The sequence below is a fragment of the Panulirus ornatus genome, chromosome 20 (assembly GCF_036320965.1).
Source record: "Panulirus ornatus isolate Po-2019 chromosome 20, ASM3632096v1, whole genome shotgun sequence".
Classification (NCBI taxonomy): Eukaryota; Metazoa; Arthropoda; class Malacostraca; order Decapoda; family Palinuridae; genus Panulirus; species Panulirus ornatus.
In genome coordinates, this window is record NC_092243.1 from 9,036,269 (window position 1) to 9,052,676 (window position 16,408).

Sequence of the window (16,408 nt, forward strand, 5' to 3'; positions counted from 1 at the left end):
CACACTCATTCTCTAGCTGTCATGTGTAGTGTACCGAAACCACAGCTCCATATACACATCCAGGCCCACAGGCTTTTCCATGGTTTACACCAAACGTTTCATATTCCCTGCTTCAGTCTACTGACAGCACGTTGATCCCGGTATACCACATCACTCCAGTTCATTCCATTCCGAGTAGGCCTTTCACCCTCTTGCATGTTCAGTCCCTGGTCGCTTAAAATCTTTTTCACTCTATCCTTCCACCTCCAATTTGGTCTCCCGCTTCTCCTTGTTCCTTACAGCTTTGAAACATATATCCTCTTAGTCAACCTTTCCTCACTCATTTGTTCCATATATCCAAGAAGCGAGACTGCCAATTCTGATGGAGCGCAACCTGCCATTGTCAACAGTAGGGTTGATGCCATGATTAGACTCGTTTTCACAATAAGTCTGTTGTTGTCATGTTGAAACTGCCTGTCGGTATATGGCTATAAATACATGTGTTGATGTTGGTGGGTTACTTGGGCTCTAAGCACATCAACTGCAACGGTCATTGAGGCCATTAACGCCAAAAGACCCTTTAATCTACATCAATTTTCTCAGTGCGCCATCATTCTTATTTTAAAGTAACCCATCGTCCCACTTGTCTACCTTAATATGTTTCCTACATCTCAAAGACTTGACTTGTACTACCCAGTCTTCATGTCTTCCACATAATTTCATTTGTATGTGGAAGCATTTTTATCATAATGGAATACAATCATTACATATATTTTCCTAAACATTTTCTCGTATCTAATCGACAACAACGAATCTATCTACCTTTAGAACTAGCAGAACATATTCGCTATCCCTAACATTTCAACCGTTTTCTTTCATAGTTCATGAGAGAACGCGACGGCTACACCTGAGAGGAATGTAAAATCTGGAGCGTCTTGGCTGCTATAGAAAGCTGTTCTAGCAAGTACAGAGTATCTAGAACCGGCCTGATGGTCTAGGGGTATGATTCTCGCTTAGGGTGCGAGAGGTCCCGGGTTCAAATCCCGGTCAGGCCCAGCCCTTATTTTTACATTTCTGTCAAGAGTAAACTACTGTCATCCAGAGTTTACTAAAGATGGTTTATTTACATTGGTTTGATGTCTGTTTTGATGCTTTAACTTTAAATGTTTGAACATAACGATGTGACTGCACCTCAGTCAAAGGACTGGTGAAGAAGCGTTTCCCTTATCTCGCTTATCATCAAGGCATATATAAGGTGTAAGTGGATAAGGACTTTAAAACCATGTCTAACACCTTAAAGAAGGAGGGTTTGAGTGGTCGGTAGTTCACAGGCTTAGAGCCTAAAGGCCTTGGCTTTTTGGCGAAGAATTTCGCTTTTACTCCCTGCTGTTGTCGACTGCTGGGAGTGTGTCACACAAATAAATGGTTACATAAGACTTCACCGAGAGAGATGTCTGCTGCGGAACTCAACCCGGCCTTGAGCGACCAGACCCACATGGGGATAATTAACTTTTTTTTTCTTTTTTTACCGTTGCGTTCTTTTGCTTGTATGTTCATGTGCTGAAAGTTTCCTTCCCTTGTGATGGTACACCAGTCCACGATCTCAGTGTGGCCTCTTGAGTATGGGTCGCTAGTTACTGCATTATTAAGGGGTAGTAGTAGAGGCGATAACAGACCTATTGAATCCCCCAACCCCTTAGAATACATAACACAAAATATCTATCGATTATGTATCTATGTAACGGGTTCAACGACTCTTGCCTCCCTGGATTGCCTTCCTGTTCAAGAATGTAGTTGATGGTCGGGCTGGAGTTGTTGATATGGTTAGAAAACTAGAAAGTGGTGACCTGCTTGTTAAGGTCCCTTTAGCAAATGGACTCCTTCAGGGATGACCTTTTGTATGTATTTCAACAACAAGAACAATACACACGTCCTGAAGGAACTCACTTGTCCTTGTCCTTAAGGAAGTCAGTTGTCCTTGTCCTTAAGGAAATCACTTGTCCTTGTCGTTAAGGAAGTCGTCAGTCATTGACCTGTAAATCACCAAGTTTTCCGGTGGTGAACAACACATAACACCTGCCATCATAATTCGTTTGTCTAGGGTGAAGTGAAGTTAGATCTAGCGTGAAGGCAATGAGGTAAATATGCTATATTGACTCATGAATGTTGGCGGTTTAGACTAGCTTCCAAACTTTATGTTGACGATCCCACTCTCGAAGATTCCTCCAACCAACCCTTCCCAGACCATCCATCTCTTAAAACTCCGTTTTAAGCACTTTACCACTGCTTACAAATGCAATTTTAAGAGCTAACCAAATTATTTGTTTTTTAAAGACTGTAAGTTTTTAGTCCATTTATAGTTTTTTCACACAATATGAGTATGGAAAATCTCTTAGGCCTCGTAAGCAATTCATATATGGATGTTTTACAAGCATGATATTATATGATATCTTAATGATATCAAATGATGTAGGTATATTGAGGGTGTTCTTCTTTGTGGCCAGTTGATATAGATCAAAATCTATATCTTACCCATTTGCATTATTTGGTAGACTCAGCAAAGTTCACTTGTGATAGAACCTGAGATAGATAATTTATTGGCATTCTTGGACTGTATTATTCCTAGGGATGAAGATCATCTGAAAATTAGCTTATAATGTTGCTTCCCAGTACAGTGACACCATCAGTAAGACTTTAATAAACAGTAGGCCAAATCATGCAACAACTAGGAGTGTTTACTCCGTCAAATGCAAGGCATGTAAAGATATTCATGTAAGCCACACCGGAAAAACTGTAACGGAGAGATGTTATTGGCACCGTCATACAGTACGTAGGGATGACCACATAAATACGACCGCTCAATATTGTCATGAAAATTAGCTCTCCCACAGTTTTTGAAAATCCCGTTAATTTATACCCCTATGCTGATTATGCCACACTTAACGTCATTGAATCTGTCTTAATTGCTTATACCATGAACTTTGACTTGTTCCCAGGCAATTTTAAAGCCCATCGTAGCATTAACTAAATCATTCTGAGTGAATTGACAAAACGCGAAAAGAAAAAATGTTGTTGAAGACACGGCCAGCTACCCATGTCAACCCTCGCCACCTAATCCCTTAATCACTCTCCCTTTACAATGAACGGTTACTGCCAGACAAAGCGGACAGTGTGATGTCGGGATATAAAAAAAAAAACTTTGTTAAGGACTGACACTTGATGAGGTGGATTGCCTCTTCGAAGCATGTCGTGCCACATGTATAGTACATGTTAAATAAAATTGTATGAACTCTGCTGAAGTGCGATTTCACCTTCATATATATATATATATATATATATATATATATATATATATATATATATATATATGTGTGTGTGTGTGTGTGTGTGTGTGTGTGTGTGTGTGTGTGTAATTTGTGTTCATAAGGCCCTAAGACCAAGAATCATACGTCTGGCACGCCTGTGTCGTGCGGTTCAGCTATCGTCAGCTCAGCAACATTGGATGCTGGGAGACGATGCATCTCCAGTTATTGTAGTTTGTGTGTTTATGGCAAGAAATCTGTCACATAGACATCAAATCCAAGAACATAGATTCATATATATGTGTACGATTGATGCATACGAGCTCTCAAGAAGCTATTTTTCCTGCGTGTGATCTTTGAGTTGATTTAATACAATCAACGTTCATCATGAGACAGTGCTTCTAGCGGAGGGAGGAGTTTGTCATCCTTTGGCTCAATTTGTTCTCTGAAACAGGAGAAAACTACTCGTTGACGTCATTTAATAACCCAAATAACACGTGAGTTATCCAAGATTTGTATTTTTCATTCTTTGTGTCACAACTTCATGTTATCTATATCAAAGACCAATAATTCAAGACTGTTAATTGTGACACAACATAGTAGAAAATGGAGACTTTCCTTACGTTACAGAAAACCATCGTCAGACATGAAGTACTAACTTAGCCAACGCGGATACTAGTTGAAGATGTTTGTTAGTAAGTGTAACTGATGAACCGCATAAGGCCGGGAATTGAGTTAATGATGACACATTAGAGGGTTAGATACTTGTAGAAAACCTTGATATTGATGATAATTCCCTTGTGAGATTCGTATGGTTCCTTGGTTATTTGGGTTTTAGTGACTGGAGTTTATTACTGGAGAGGCGTTGGCCCCACAGCAGTCGTATGGGTATGTTTTTTTTCTTTGACTGGTGGTTTCAAATCAACAATGACAGCCTTAATGATCCTAGCAATTGATTGTCCCCAAACCAAAATATGACAGCTCTCGTGTATGTTCTCCATAGCTTCTTCTACTGCTAAAATATTTGAAGTTTTACGCGGTATATTTGCCGGGATGCAGAGATTATGTACTGTAGACGTAGGTGCAAGTTAGAAAGCCAATGTCTTTAAGGAATCATGATGATACAGTAGCAGAGAATAAGATTCAGTTGACTGGATAAAAAAAAGGTTTGATGATAAGGTCAGATACGAGTAATCTCAAGAGTTATAGTAAGGTTGAAACCTTGTGGTGCCTTCTTAGTAAAATCCCATAATGCAGCGCTTCCTGAACTTTTCAAATGAATGTTAATTGAATTTCAGTAGAATGAATTGACCTTGTATAATGAGTTTGATGAAAATGAATGGAAGATATGTGACATGGCAGACAGCATCACTGGCAAGATTTTGAAGGTTTTTTTTATAAGTTAACAGATAAGACATACAGTGTTTACATGATATCAGATAAGTAATGTCTCCTGGGAGTCATATCCTCAAACTTGTTAAGGTAAACAAAGTCATTACATTTGTTCGATGGAATTAACTGTTTATGATGATATAACGAGAGACATTATCATACCTCATAAAAATATTTATTATTTATTTATTCATTCTATTTATCTGTTCATTTATTTTCTTTGGGGGTAATGATGCTGAAGGAGCTTTAAGCTCAGTTCCCTTCCATCTCTGCTTGTAATCAGTTCGGCTTCGTCTGTTACATACATCACCGTTTTTTTTTTTTTTTTTTACAAGTTTCCGAAGAAACGTATCAGGATGCGCAGTGGTAGGAATTCAGTAATGAAACGACGAAGGCGTTTAATGTCAGCCCATTTGTCAGGGGCAAAAACAATGTTGCTTACTCCTTGAACACAAGTTTATGACTCTTGAGTATGATAGGGTGACGTTAAGGGTCAGGTCAAAGCCTTTGAGACCATTATACTCGAAGGGTCGTACTGATGTAGTGAAAGGTCTTATTGTGGTGGTGAAGAGGTTGAGGATATGGATGAGGGGAATATGGTTAAGTTAATCAAGTCCCCAGAGACGGAACCTCATGATGAGAAATGAGTTCACATTACCTTCCTTATCACTATTTTATCTGGTAGCTGCAGATGCCATTAAGATAATCCTCTTTCTAAACCAACAGCTTACCGTATTTCACCCCTTTTTCCTTATACTGATAAGATTACTTTACTTTCAGCTAGCGGTGTGAGTTAGAAAGCTTCAATCTGTTCTTAGTATGGCCAGCACCGGGGACCATCTGTGGCTTCGGCCAACCACCGCCAAAGAGGAATACTTCGAGGTGGGACACCAGAAGGGTGTTACCCAGGTTTATTATTGTCTAGACCTAATGTGTCTCAAGCCTCTGGATGATGAGTTAGTGAGATCTGCTCTAACTCACTTATACAAGTAAGTGATTTAAAGAATATCACTTCGTATAGGTCTCGTAACTGTAACTGTTAATCAACTGACTTTTGTATTTCTATCTCGTTTATCCCCTGATGATGTGATTATTACACGAAAGTGCACTTGGGAACTTACCGTGTTTCATTTCCCCGTGGACTCATAAGAATATATATATATATATATATATATATATATATATATATATATATATATATATATATATATATATATATATATATATATATATATATATTCCTATGAGTCCTATCAGAGTATTTGTCTGAGGATCTTTTCAAAAGCCCCTGCATCCCAGGAGTGCGCTAATTCCAGTAACAGGGAAGTGTAGACTCCTTCAGAGTGAGAAGTTCTTTGACGAGACTGGACTCCCAATGATCCTGCCTCGCCAAAGGTGAGGAATTTCCCACTCCAGGTGTAACACTTCTTGCTGGCGGAGCCTGTGTGTGTGTGTGTGTGTGTGTGATGACCAGCCAGTCAGGAGCCAGATCCTCTTATACATCCAATTTTACAGGAAAGTCCCCTTGCTTCGGCTGTGTTTACGCCAGCGTGAGGGACAGCTGTGGCTGCGTCAGATGGCTCGCTGTGACATTGACTTTAAGGTATTGTCCAGGTGCAACATTTATTGCAATTAACGTGAGTTTGGCACAACTCTCTCTCTCTCTCTCTCTCTCTCGTTTGTCTGAGATAAGATCTTTCAAGTCACCAAAGATGTAATTAGTAATATTGTAAGTATAGGTTTTAAGGCACCACAATAATAAGAAATATGTATTAATGGACTCCTTGTACTTGAAGGAAGCGATTCAAATTAGGGAAGAGTGATTTAGGGGGATTATTGTCATCCTACGGTAGTAATTGTGGTGAAGGAGAGGGTGTGTGGAAAATACTGAGTAAAAAGTAAGTAGAACACTTTCAAAAATCAGCTAAACATATAAAACTTCATTCCACTTTACTTGGGAACCTAAGATTACCTTATTTTCGATTATTTTCGAATATAGTACGTGAATGTTATGATGTTTTGTCGTTCAGTTGCTATTTTACTGTGTGTTTGTTGTGTTTACTGACTGTGTTTGCTTCCTTCTACCAATATGGCGGATCGACCATGACGAAAGTTGGTGTATCTCGACCATGGCACTGAAGATTAAATAAAATTTCGGCCCTTGGGTTAGGTTAGGTCAGGTTCTGTTGATATGGAGTAAGTTCCACCTCCTTTCTGCCCCATATGTTTGCTCACTCACTCATTCATTCGTTACTCGTACCATGGAAACGATGCACCAAGTCACACTCCCCCCTCCGGTCTTGACAATAACATCCATTAAGTATAGAGAAACTAGTGATAAGATTGAGGTGATGTGATATTTTTCATTTCAAGTCATAAGGTCATTTCTTTGGTGCTCCTGAGTTGGAATCTTTTTTATCGTCAGTTGACTAATGGTGTTACTTCGTTGTTGTTGACAGGGTCTGGGCCACGAGGCTCGAAAGGACGTGGAGGAGGAGCTTATGTCCTACACTTACAACACAGCAGAAGGACCCATGTGGTGCGTCAGGTTCCTGAGGGACGTTCCGTGTGAGACGTCTTCGCTCCAGGATCCAGATTTCAGCCACAAGTACACCCTGCTGCTTGGTATCCATCACTCCCTCGGCGACGGCTTTACGAACATCAAGATCTGTGGCTTCATGCACTCCCTCCTGGACGACGTGGCTGCGGGTCGTCCGGTGGATGACGACGAACAACTCGGGGAGCATCTTGGGGACGAATTCGCCCGTCAGCTGTACGAGGACGAGAGACGAAGATTAACGGAAGATCCAGAACTTTTGAAGGAGTGTAAGGAAGAGTTGCTGGGCATCACGACCAATCGTCCACTTTTCCTAGATGTTCTTCCCGAGCCTAGAAATGACGACGTTAGGACGTGTTCAGTTGAGAAGCATTTCGACGCAGACGTGACCTCCTCCTTCCGTAAGAAATGTAAAGCGGAGGGAGTCACCGTTCACTCGGGTCTCGTCGGTGCTATCAGCGTTGCTTTCGTCAAGATTCTCGAAGGCGTACGCGAAATCCCGGATGAGTTTGAGCTTCTCTCTGGCCATGATGTCAACTTGAGACGATACTATACGGGGGATACATCCAACATCCTTGGGGTTCACCTCCCAACCTTTGGCTTCAAGATGTCCTTCAGGGTTTCGAAAGACCCACTCCACAATTTCTGGCCTTCTGTCAAGGTATTCCATGAAAAATTCAAATCTGCATTAAACAGTAGATCGCCAGTACGAAATGTGGCCCTTCGAATGATGATGAGGTCAAAATCCGAAAATTTCGATGACTACTTCAAGGACAGCGGAGTTCCTGATTGTTATTTTACCGTGTCGAATGTTGGGGATGTGACTAGCATGGTGCCAGGCGATGGCGACTGTGTGAGGGTCATGAAACTGACTACGATGTCGAGCTTGCGCAACATGACCAACTTCATGTGCTTCTACGTCAAGAGTTACAAGGGACGTCTACATGTTAACCTAGGTTTCTCCACGCGGTTCCTGGATTATGCGATGGCCAACAGAATCTTAGATTTGATGGGCACGGCCATCTCAGCTGTCTGCCAAGCTTGAATCACAAGGTTGGTAAGTCATGATGGCACGCAGTAGACATCAAGGTGATAGATACAGTGTGATATATATATGTTCTCTTCTTCCATTGCATGTGCACATTATTCGGATCGACTGAAGTGAATGATGTAGAGACCTAGATGTTATGAAATGCCTTAATGGACTCTCTGGTATATATATAAGAGTAAGACTAATACGTGTTAAGTTTGACGTTCATACTTGTGCCTGTGTGTACTTCTTCGTTACTTGAGGTGATAAGAAGAAAAATATTCCACTGCGTGTAAGAGTCCACCTTCAACAGGTTTGTGAGACACCTGTCAGTTGTCACGAAGCTGGAAGCTGGAAGGTTAAAGTTGTTACTCATTGGGAGGAGAGAGAGAGAGAGAGAGAGAGAGAGAGAGAGAGAGAGAGAGAGAGAGAGAGAGAGAGAGAGAGAGAGAGAGAGAGAGAGAGAGAGAGAGAGAGTTTAAGCATGTGCCAATTTGAGAACCATTAATTTATAGCAGGACCTTCGATGACTATTTATAGCATGTAGTAGACAGACATTATCTGCCTTCGCTGCATGTCATACAGCTTTCATTGATTATAAAAGAGGTTCCTGTAGACTATTCTCATAGCTACGAGAGAGGCTCTTTCAAAATATTCTTATAGCATTCTAGAGAAAAAAAAGGTTTCTATTCCCTGACATCCTACTGTGGACTGGGTACAACAGAACTGAGATCTGTTTATCTGGAGTGGTGTTTGACGTGAGGCACCCATGACACAGCATTGTCTGCTGCAGTGTTGATATAAGATAGTCAAGACGCAGTTCTTTTTTTCCACTGTTGTGGTGTTTGAGATGAGGTTAGTATCCAGGACACAGATCTATAGATAGTTAGTGTTATCAAACATCTAAGTTGTCTACCTTTGTTTGCTATAGATAGTTAGTGTTATCAACATCTAAGTTGTCTACCTTTGTTTGCTATAGTCTGTAACTTTCGTTCCCTTATGTATCTGAGTTTGTTTGTTTGTTTCTCTCTGGTTTTAATAGATATTTGATCATAAATATGCTGTTTTACTCTTGGGTTCTGGTACTGCGATGGATCGTCACAGAGGGAAATGAAAATGTAATGTAACACAAATTGTACCCGAGATTGCACAGCGCCCTCTCATTGTTTCCAAAGTTCGCTTTGTGTGTGTGTGTGTGTGTGTGTGTGGTGTGTGTGTGTGTGTCAGTGTGTGCTCGCTTTCGAAGAGAAACACCATCATATGAGCTGTGTTACTGTACTGTCGCACCGAGAAACACAGGGTTGTAATACAATGTTTCTCATTTGCATTCAACCGTGTTGAAAAAATAAATAGTTCTCAGTGTTCCTCTCTTTCTCGCATGTCTGACACAGTTTTCATAAGAAGACACAGTTAATTCAATAAATGTCTTTATTGTGTGAAATTACATAGTCTGTTCATCTCATCTACACTATACGCCTACATATATATATATACATACATATATATTATATGTAAATATATGATCACATATATAAAATATACAAAAATACAAATATTCAGATAAACGAAATATATATGAGTGCAGGTCTATTGGCAAGTGAGAAATAGACTAATGAAACAGCGGCAAGTAAAGAAGAAATATGAAATGCAGCTTAGATTTATATCTGTAATATAAGAACTACTGAACCTTAAGCCAGTAATTCCCAACCGATGTTGAGCATCACTCCTGTGGAATGCGATAGCCTTCAGGTGGTATGTGATGACAAACTAAGAAGTTCCAATAGTAAGCGATAAGAAATATGTGAATCTATTATTTTTCTTTTTTTCCTTCAGTAGTAACTTCTTAAGTACGACGGTACGACGCTTGAGTACGACGGTACGACGCTTGAGTACGATGGTACAACGCTTGAGTACGACGGTGCGATGCTTGAGTACGACGGTACGACGCTTGAGTGCGATGGTGCGACGCTTGAGTACGATGGTACAACGCTTGAGTACGACGGTGCGATGCTTGAGTACGATTTTACGACGCTTGAGTACGACGGTACGACGCTTGAGTGCGATGGCACGACGCTTGGGTGTGACGGTACGCCGCTTGAGTACAACGGGACGACGCTTTGAGTACGACCTTAGCCTGGCCATCATACCCAAGGACCGACCACACGCCCTGCTGGAGGAGTTACATGTCTGCTGGGGCAATGTGGGTTTCATCAACGCTCTTTCTGTCTTTAGCAAACAGCATAAACCTACGGTTTGTTGCGGGTCCAGAGCATATCTTACAAAGGGGAACTTGAGAAAGACAAGTTTCTGGCACAAAGCTCGAGGAAGGGAGGGGGAAAGAAAAAAAAGAAAGGGTTGGGAACTACTGATTTCTCGGTTACTCTGTGTTCACCTCGACTGGAGAACACCTCTTCGTAACCCGTACCCGAGGAGGGCGGATATTTTTTTTTTTTTTACACTGTGACATAAAGCAAAGTAAATGTAAAAAAGAAAAATATATCTTAAGATTTTTTTTTTTTTTTTTGCCCTAAGGGGAAAAAAAAAAAATTCATCCAGTGAGTGATCTCTGCAATTACTATATTCTGTCGCCTTTGATGAAACTATTAACTTCTCGCTAAATCTACTTTTGTCTACTTCATACACCAAACAACAGTTTATACAATACACAAAACTCGCTTGCTTGCTTGCTCAAAAGTAAAATGGTAAAAACGTGTAATAATTGTAGTCGTCATTGCTATCTTTTACACCGAACAGACTTGATGCATATTTACTTCTTTGGCATCACAGCCACACATACATACAACGGTCAAGTGAAGCACCTTTGAAAGGAATGTAGATGACTTAGGTGATGGTATGAACCTCCAGGTAGTCTTAGATTTTAAAGATAATTGACCTATGATGACTTTAAGTAGCCAGAGTTAACCTGCAACAGAGCACAGGTTAGCCGAGATAACCCAAAGGTGATCATGATAACCCCACTTGGCTGAGATAAGAACTCCGTTATCTATGTAGTCCGTGGTGGCCTATTGCTGCAGGCGACCAGACACCTCTATCTAAATCCCATCGCAGGAGACAACAGATAACAGATGGACGATAAGAGGTTTATAACAAGATAACCCACGTTGAACCTTCTCAATGCAGGTGAGTCCCAAGTGGCTTATGATAAGATATAGATAACCCGAGGAGATGGTCACACCCGAAGATGGATAACGAAACAAAATCATCCCAAGTTGATCACCTTGAGTCGTCATGATTTGAGTGGCGGTGTAGGTTTGCCTAAGGAGGAGTTGTACACCTGCTTGAAGACGGGGTTTCTGTAGGTGACTGATGGAACCGCCACCGAAAGGCTTTGGGTCATCAGCATTTAGCACTGGGAGTCTCTGTAACTCTTCAGGAGAGAGTGATGAAAGCCAGACTTCAGAAATGGAGTCGACTGAACCAAGAAGCTTCAGAAAGGAAACTATTCGGGTGATTTAACGAGTAAGTTGTACAGGTACTTTGCATATCACCGAACGCATTTGAAGATGAGAAGACATATGAATACGAAAGCAGACTCATCTAGATACAAGTTCACCTACCAAAAACTTAATAATAAAGTGTATTTATTCTGATTTCTCTGTTTTGTTCATTAACGTCAGTTTAAAATGCATTAAACAAAACCCGTGAACATAATCAGAACCGGTTGCGTTCTTCACCGAAGACATTTTTCTAGTCTTCGTGTTCTCATACGGTAATGAAAGACAAAGTCCGGATCTCCAAATGATAAGCACCGGGCGAACCAGACCCAGTCTTCTTTATCAATTGAATTCGCCAGACAGAAGGAGAAAGAAGGAATGGGTTGGAGACAAGAAGGAGGAGGAGCAGAAGGTAATCTGGAGTGTCCAGACGTATAGACATATGACGCCAGTGTGGCCCTTGCTAATCAGTACCTACGATGTTTCGTACAACAAATAATATCTACATTTACTCTGATATGTTTCTGATAAACTTGTGGCTGAAGACAGAGCACGAAGGGAAGGCTTATAACACATTCAGTCCCTCTCACGCAATGCAGTTGTTCCTGGTGTTCATATTTTCGTCAGTTAGCTCCCTGGTAACCTACGCTTCAGTGGAATAATTCAATATTATAATGTCTTTTTTTTTATATTATTCTCCGGAGTCTCTCCAATAATGCTCGTAAAGTCTTATGTGTCCCGATTTGAACAACCTCTCAGCAATGTACTTAACATAATAGCACCAAGCTTCTCTCGTCTCTTCGTTCATCTTCACGCAGAATACCACATCAGTAAGGGAGAGGGAAAAAGAGGTGACTAAGATCTGTTTGGAACCTACTGGCTACGTAGAAATGATCAAAACTCTTAACGCTGAAAGTTATCGAGTAGGACAACTCACTTGGTTGGGGCTTCTCTGTTGTTTTGCTGTTTTCTTTTCAAAACCATCACAAAGGCGAGGTTTCTCAAGACACAGATAATATCAACAGTAGCTGTTGGTAGAAAGAAGGGAGGGATATGGGTGGCTGTTTAGCTCGGTAGAGAGCTAATAAAATGTATTTTTATATATTTATATGACTAATAGTGTGCGTTTTATTATGTACATAAGTAAAAGCACATACATATACATAAAACTATTATTATCATTATTATTATTATTATTATTATTATTAATATCATTATTATTATTATGCAAACCCAGGAACCCGTTTATGCGGTTCCGCAGCTTCAAGGCTGCACTCCACTCAGGAGCAGGGAAGTGATGGACTCTTTTGGAATAAGAAGGTCTCCGAGAAGACCACATTTCTTTCATCCATTCACAATTTTGTAGCAATGCCAAAGGGTGTCCTTCCACGTATGTGGAACATTGATATGAAAAAACTCGCCTGGAACAATAAACACAGATTTTTCGACTGTATCTCATGCTCTTATCACAAAGATATAGAGACACCGGGAACTGAATACATACAACACCAGAATTTACTCCATCTGAGAAAAGTGGAAGTGTTGACCATACTAGAGAAGGTGACTTGACCTTATGCATGATGAAAGGTTAAGACTGTGAGGTCTACTATTGCGTTGCTTTGAAATATTCTAGATTTTACGAACATTTGATATAAACTGATTTAGAATCTTGACTGATATGTATATGAGATTATTTAGGATCATGAAACTGGTGAATATGAAACGATTCTACAATAAGCCTTTCTATATATATATATATATATATATATATATATATATATATATATATATATATATATATATATATATATATATATGAGACACAAAGGTATACAAGTCTCGAGTGTTCACACTGCATTAGATGGGAATCATATTGTACATTTTTCGAAATCGCACAGGGCACAGCAAGTGTTCTTGCGGAACAACGTTGAATCCTTTTCATTCAAAAAGTTCACCAGTATGACTAACACATATAACTATTCAGTTTTTGTCAGAAATTTGGCAAAGACTCGATTTGTCATCAGGTAAAGAGCTTTCATGGCAGGGAAGACAATTTTGTTTGTCTTTGTACTTCTAGAGAACGTTTGACATTAAGTGGTGTCAAAATATGGTATAACCAAAGTACCTCTGGATATATATATATATATATATATATATATATATATATATATATATATATATATATATATATATATATATTCAACTGCTTATTCTCACCATGTATGTGGCCCACATTTTCTTTTATACATTTTTTACATTTCTCATTATATGTTTCCGGAAAATTAAGTTTTCTTTTAATATCAAAAACACATTTAATATATCCATTTGAGAACTAAAGGTCATACATTCCTATTGCCACAAGAAAGTAGAAATTTTTCACCAGATGATTTTGATCTGAACAGGGATTTTATGGATCAACCTTAGGTCGGTATTCTACACCTTTAACTCAATGACTACAGTCTTTTATGCTACTTTATTATCAAAAATTAATGAAGGATTAAGTTCCCTCTCAGTTTTGGAAAGCTGAAGATGCAACCAAGTTCCTAACTCGTTGCAAAAGGCCTCGAGAATCTCAACTAGACGGCCAGACATAGAATATCAATATACCTGAAACGAAGATATAAAACTCAGACTGAAGTGTGGCTTTTGGTTTAGTATATAGCCTCCTGTTCCTCACGTCTCTGTAGTACTGAAATTCAGTCGACAAATTGTGCTTATCCACCCGGCGAAGTTTTTCATGAGAGTGTTTATGATTTATCGTGTTAAGTGTTTCTTATCATTGCCCTGTGTACCGTCCTATATACAATATAATTATCTAACATTAAGCACAGACCTTCCACTCTGATATGAAGTAATTTCTTGGATTACTTAAGAAAGCTACACCTGTATCCTCGTTTTCCCTTATTATAAGAAAATCACACGGCTACGTTTCTGTCTTCAGTCCTCATCAACTTCTCTCCTCTGAACTTGTTTAAGCTAAGTCTAGCTTTCCTTTTATCCCTGATTGTGGCAGGAATTCTGTTTTAGCTTTCCCTTCGGTATATCTCGGATGGGTTTTTGAGTGAGAGAAAGCAGGCTTCTAGGTTCCCTACGTGTCGGTAATATTTACAGTTAAGAAGACATCTTCTGAAACATCATGTGGAAAAACAAAAGTGAAATCACTGAAGAAATCAGTTTACGTAACGGTTCTGTTTCCACTGTGGACGTTTTCATACCCACTGGATGGAGCCTCTGCTGAGGCAGACTGGTATAGCACGCGAGATGATCCCTTCTCTCAGTTCACGACTGAGAGGGAACGCTGAAGCTGAGAGATGGTAGGATGAAAAGCAGCACATCTGGTGTGAAGTCTCGGTCACAACGATGATTAGCGCACCCTCAGCAGCGTCAGCCCTTTAGATGAGGGTGTGGAGTCTACACACACACACACGAGTGATCTAAGAAGAGAATGTAGTCCAGTTTGCCATCGAGAGAGAGAGAGAGAGAGAGAGAGAGAGAGAGAGAGAGAGAGAGAGAGAGAGAGAGAGAGAGAGAGAGAGAGAGAGAGAGAGAGAGAGAGAGAGAGAGAGAGAGAGAGAGAGAGAGAGAGAAGGAGGGAGATCGTCTTTAACTGGGGGTGTCGTCACATGTACTCTCGCTACACAGCTTTCTACGTCGTAGTGGTGCACTGTGCTACTGACCCCGGAGGATCTTCCGCTTTATTTACAGAGTTGATTAACGATTAACGAGTTCGTCCACTTGAACGATTAACGAGTTCGTCCACTTCACCCTCAACAGTCTCTTGACAATTTACATTTTATTTATATAATCTTGTGAGCCATGACTACACGACGGTCATTCATAGTGGATGTATCACAAGAAGGTCGCCGTCTTCCAGTCCCCCGCGTGAAGTCTTGCAGCAAGCGCCAGGGTCGTCAGCCACGCCCACCAGCACGCCCCCATGTGCACGCTCCGAGGGGAAGGCTGCCCGCCGCTGATCCGCTGCGGACTGGGCACGTTGTCGACGACCTCGGCCAGGACGAAGAGGGAGAGACGCACGTCGTGATGGATCCTGGCGTCCCGACGGTTGATCATTTCCGCCACCTTCAGGATGGGCTTCTCGCAACGGTTCTGGAATGACGGCAAGCGGTTAGTCCTGGAAAACTCACTGTGTTTTGGAATGACACCGGTTGTGGTGCTGGAACCATCAAAGGTTCTGGAATGGCGGCAACTATTAATACTGGAACTATAACAAGTCGTGGAATGACAACAGCTGCTGGTGCTGGAGCCATCAAAGGTTTTGGAATGATAGAGGTTATTAGTCCTGGAACTATAGCAAGTCGTGGAATGATAACAGCGGCTGGTGCTGGAGCCATTAGAGGTTCTGGAATAAGAGCAGCTGTTGGTCCTGAATACCTTGAGGGACTCTGGTGGAGTGATAGCAGCTGGGTAGGTCTACAGTCAATCACAGGTTCTACAACGGTACCAGTTTCTGATGAGACTATCCTCGGCTCTGGAATGATAGTAATTGTTTTTACTGGATCTGCCACAGGTTCTGGAATGGTAGCAGCTGTTAGTACTGGATCAACCATAGGTTCTGGAATGGTGCCTGTTGTTAGTACTGGAACCAAGAAGTAAGATCTTGGATAGTTTCAGTGTCAGGTCCATCAGATTTTCTATGATAACGACAGTTGTTGATGCAAGAGCTATATAACTA

General features: G+C 40.7%; 2 protein-coding genes and 1 non-coding gene across 6 annotated transcripts in view; 2 read left to right on the plus strand and 1 right to left on the minus strand.

Moving 5' to 3' along the window:
* The first annotated feature begins 962 nt into the window (after positions 1-962).
* TRNAP-AGG (transfer RNA proline (anticodon AGG)) lies at positions 963-1,034 on the plus strand. Its single transcript has one exon. It is a non-coding gene; the product is annotated as a tRNA-Pro (tRNA).
* Positions 1,035-3,440: 2,406 nt separating this feature from the next.
* Positions 3,441-12,776, plus strand: LOC139755909 (uncharacterized). Of its 3 annotated transcripts, XM_071674641.1 has the most exons (5): positions 3,441-3,778; positions 5,454-5,662; positions 6,189-6,276; positions 7,133-8,283; positions 10,094-12,776. In XM_071674641.1, the coding sequence occupies exons 2-4, from the start codon at positions 5,493-5,495 to the stop codon at positions 8,273-8,275; spliced, it is 1,401 nt and encodes a 466-aa protein (XP_071530742.1). In that variant the 5' UTR covers positions 3,441-3,778; positions 5,454-5,492; the 3' UTR covers positions 8,276-8,283; positions 10,094-12,776. The 3 variants fall into 3 exon arrangements, with proteins under 3 accessions (XP_071530742.1, XP_071530741.1, XP_071530743.1); XM_071674640.1 differs by lacking the exon at positions 10,094-12,776 and having other exon boundaries at positions 7,133-9,622; XM_071674642.1 differs by lacking the exon at positions 10,094-12,776 and having other exon boundaries at positions 5,458-5,662; positions 7,133-8,737.
* LOC139755908 (uncharacterized) overlaps positions 8,652-16,408 on the minus strand; it is a 274,125-nt gene continuing 266,368 nt past the window's right edge. For both annotated transcript variants that reach the window (XM_071674639.1, XM_071674638.1), the window contains one exon: positions 8,652-15,822. In XM_071674639.1, the coding sequence (XP_071530740.1) occupies positions 15,565-15,822 (258 nt within the window). In that variant the 3' untranslated portion in view covers positions 8,652-15,564. The remainder of the gene's footprint in view (positions 15,823-16,408) is intronic.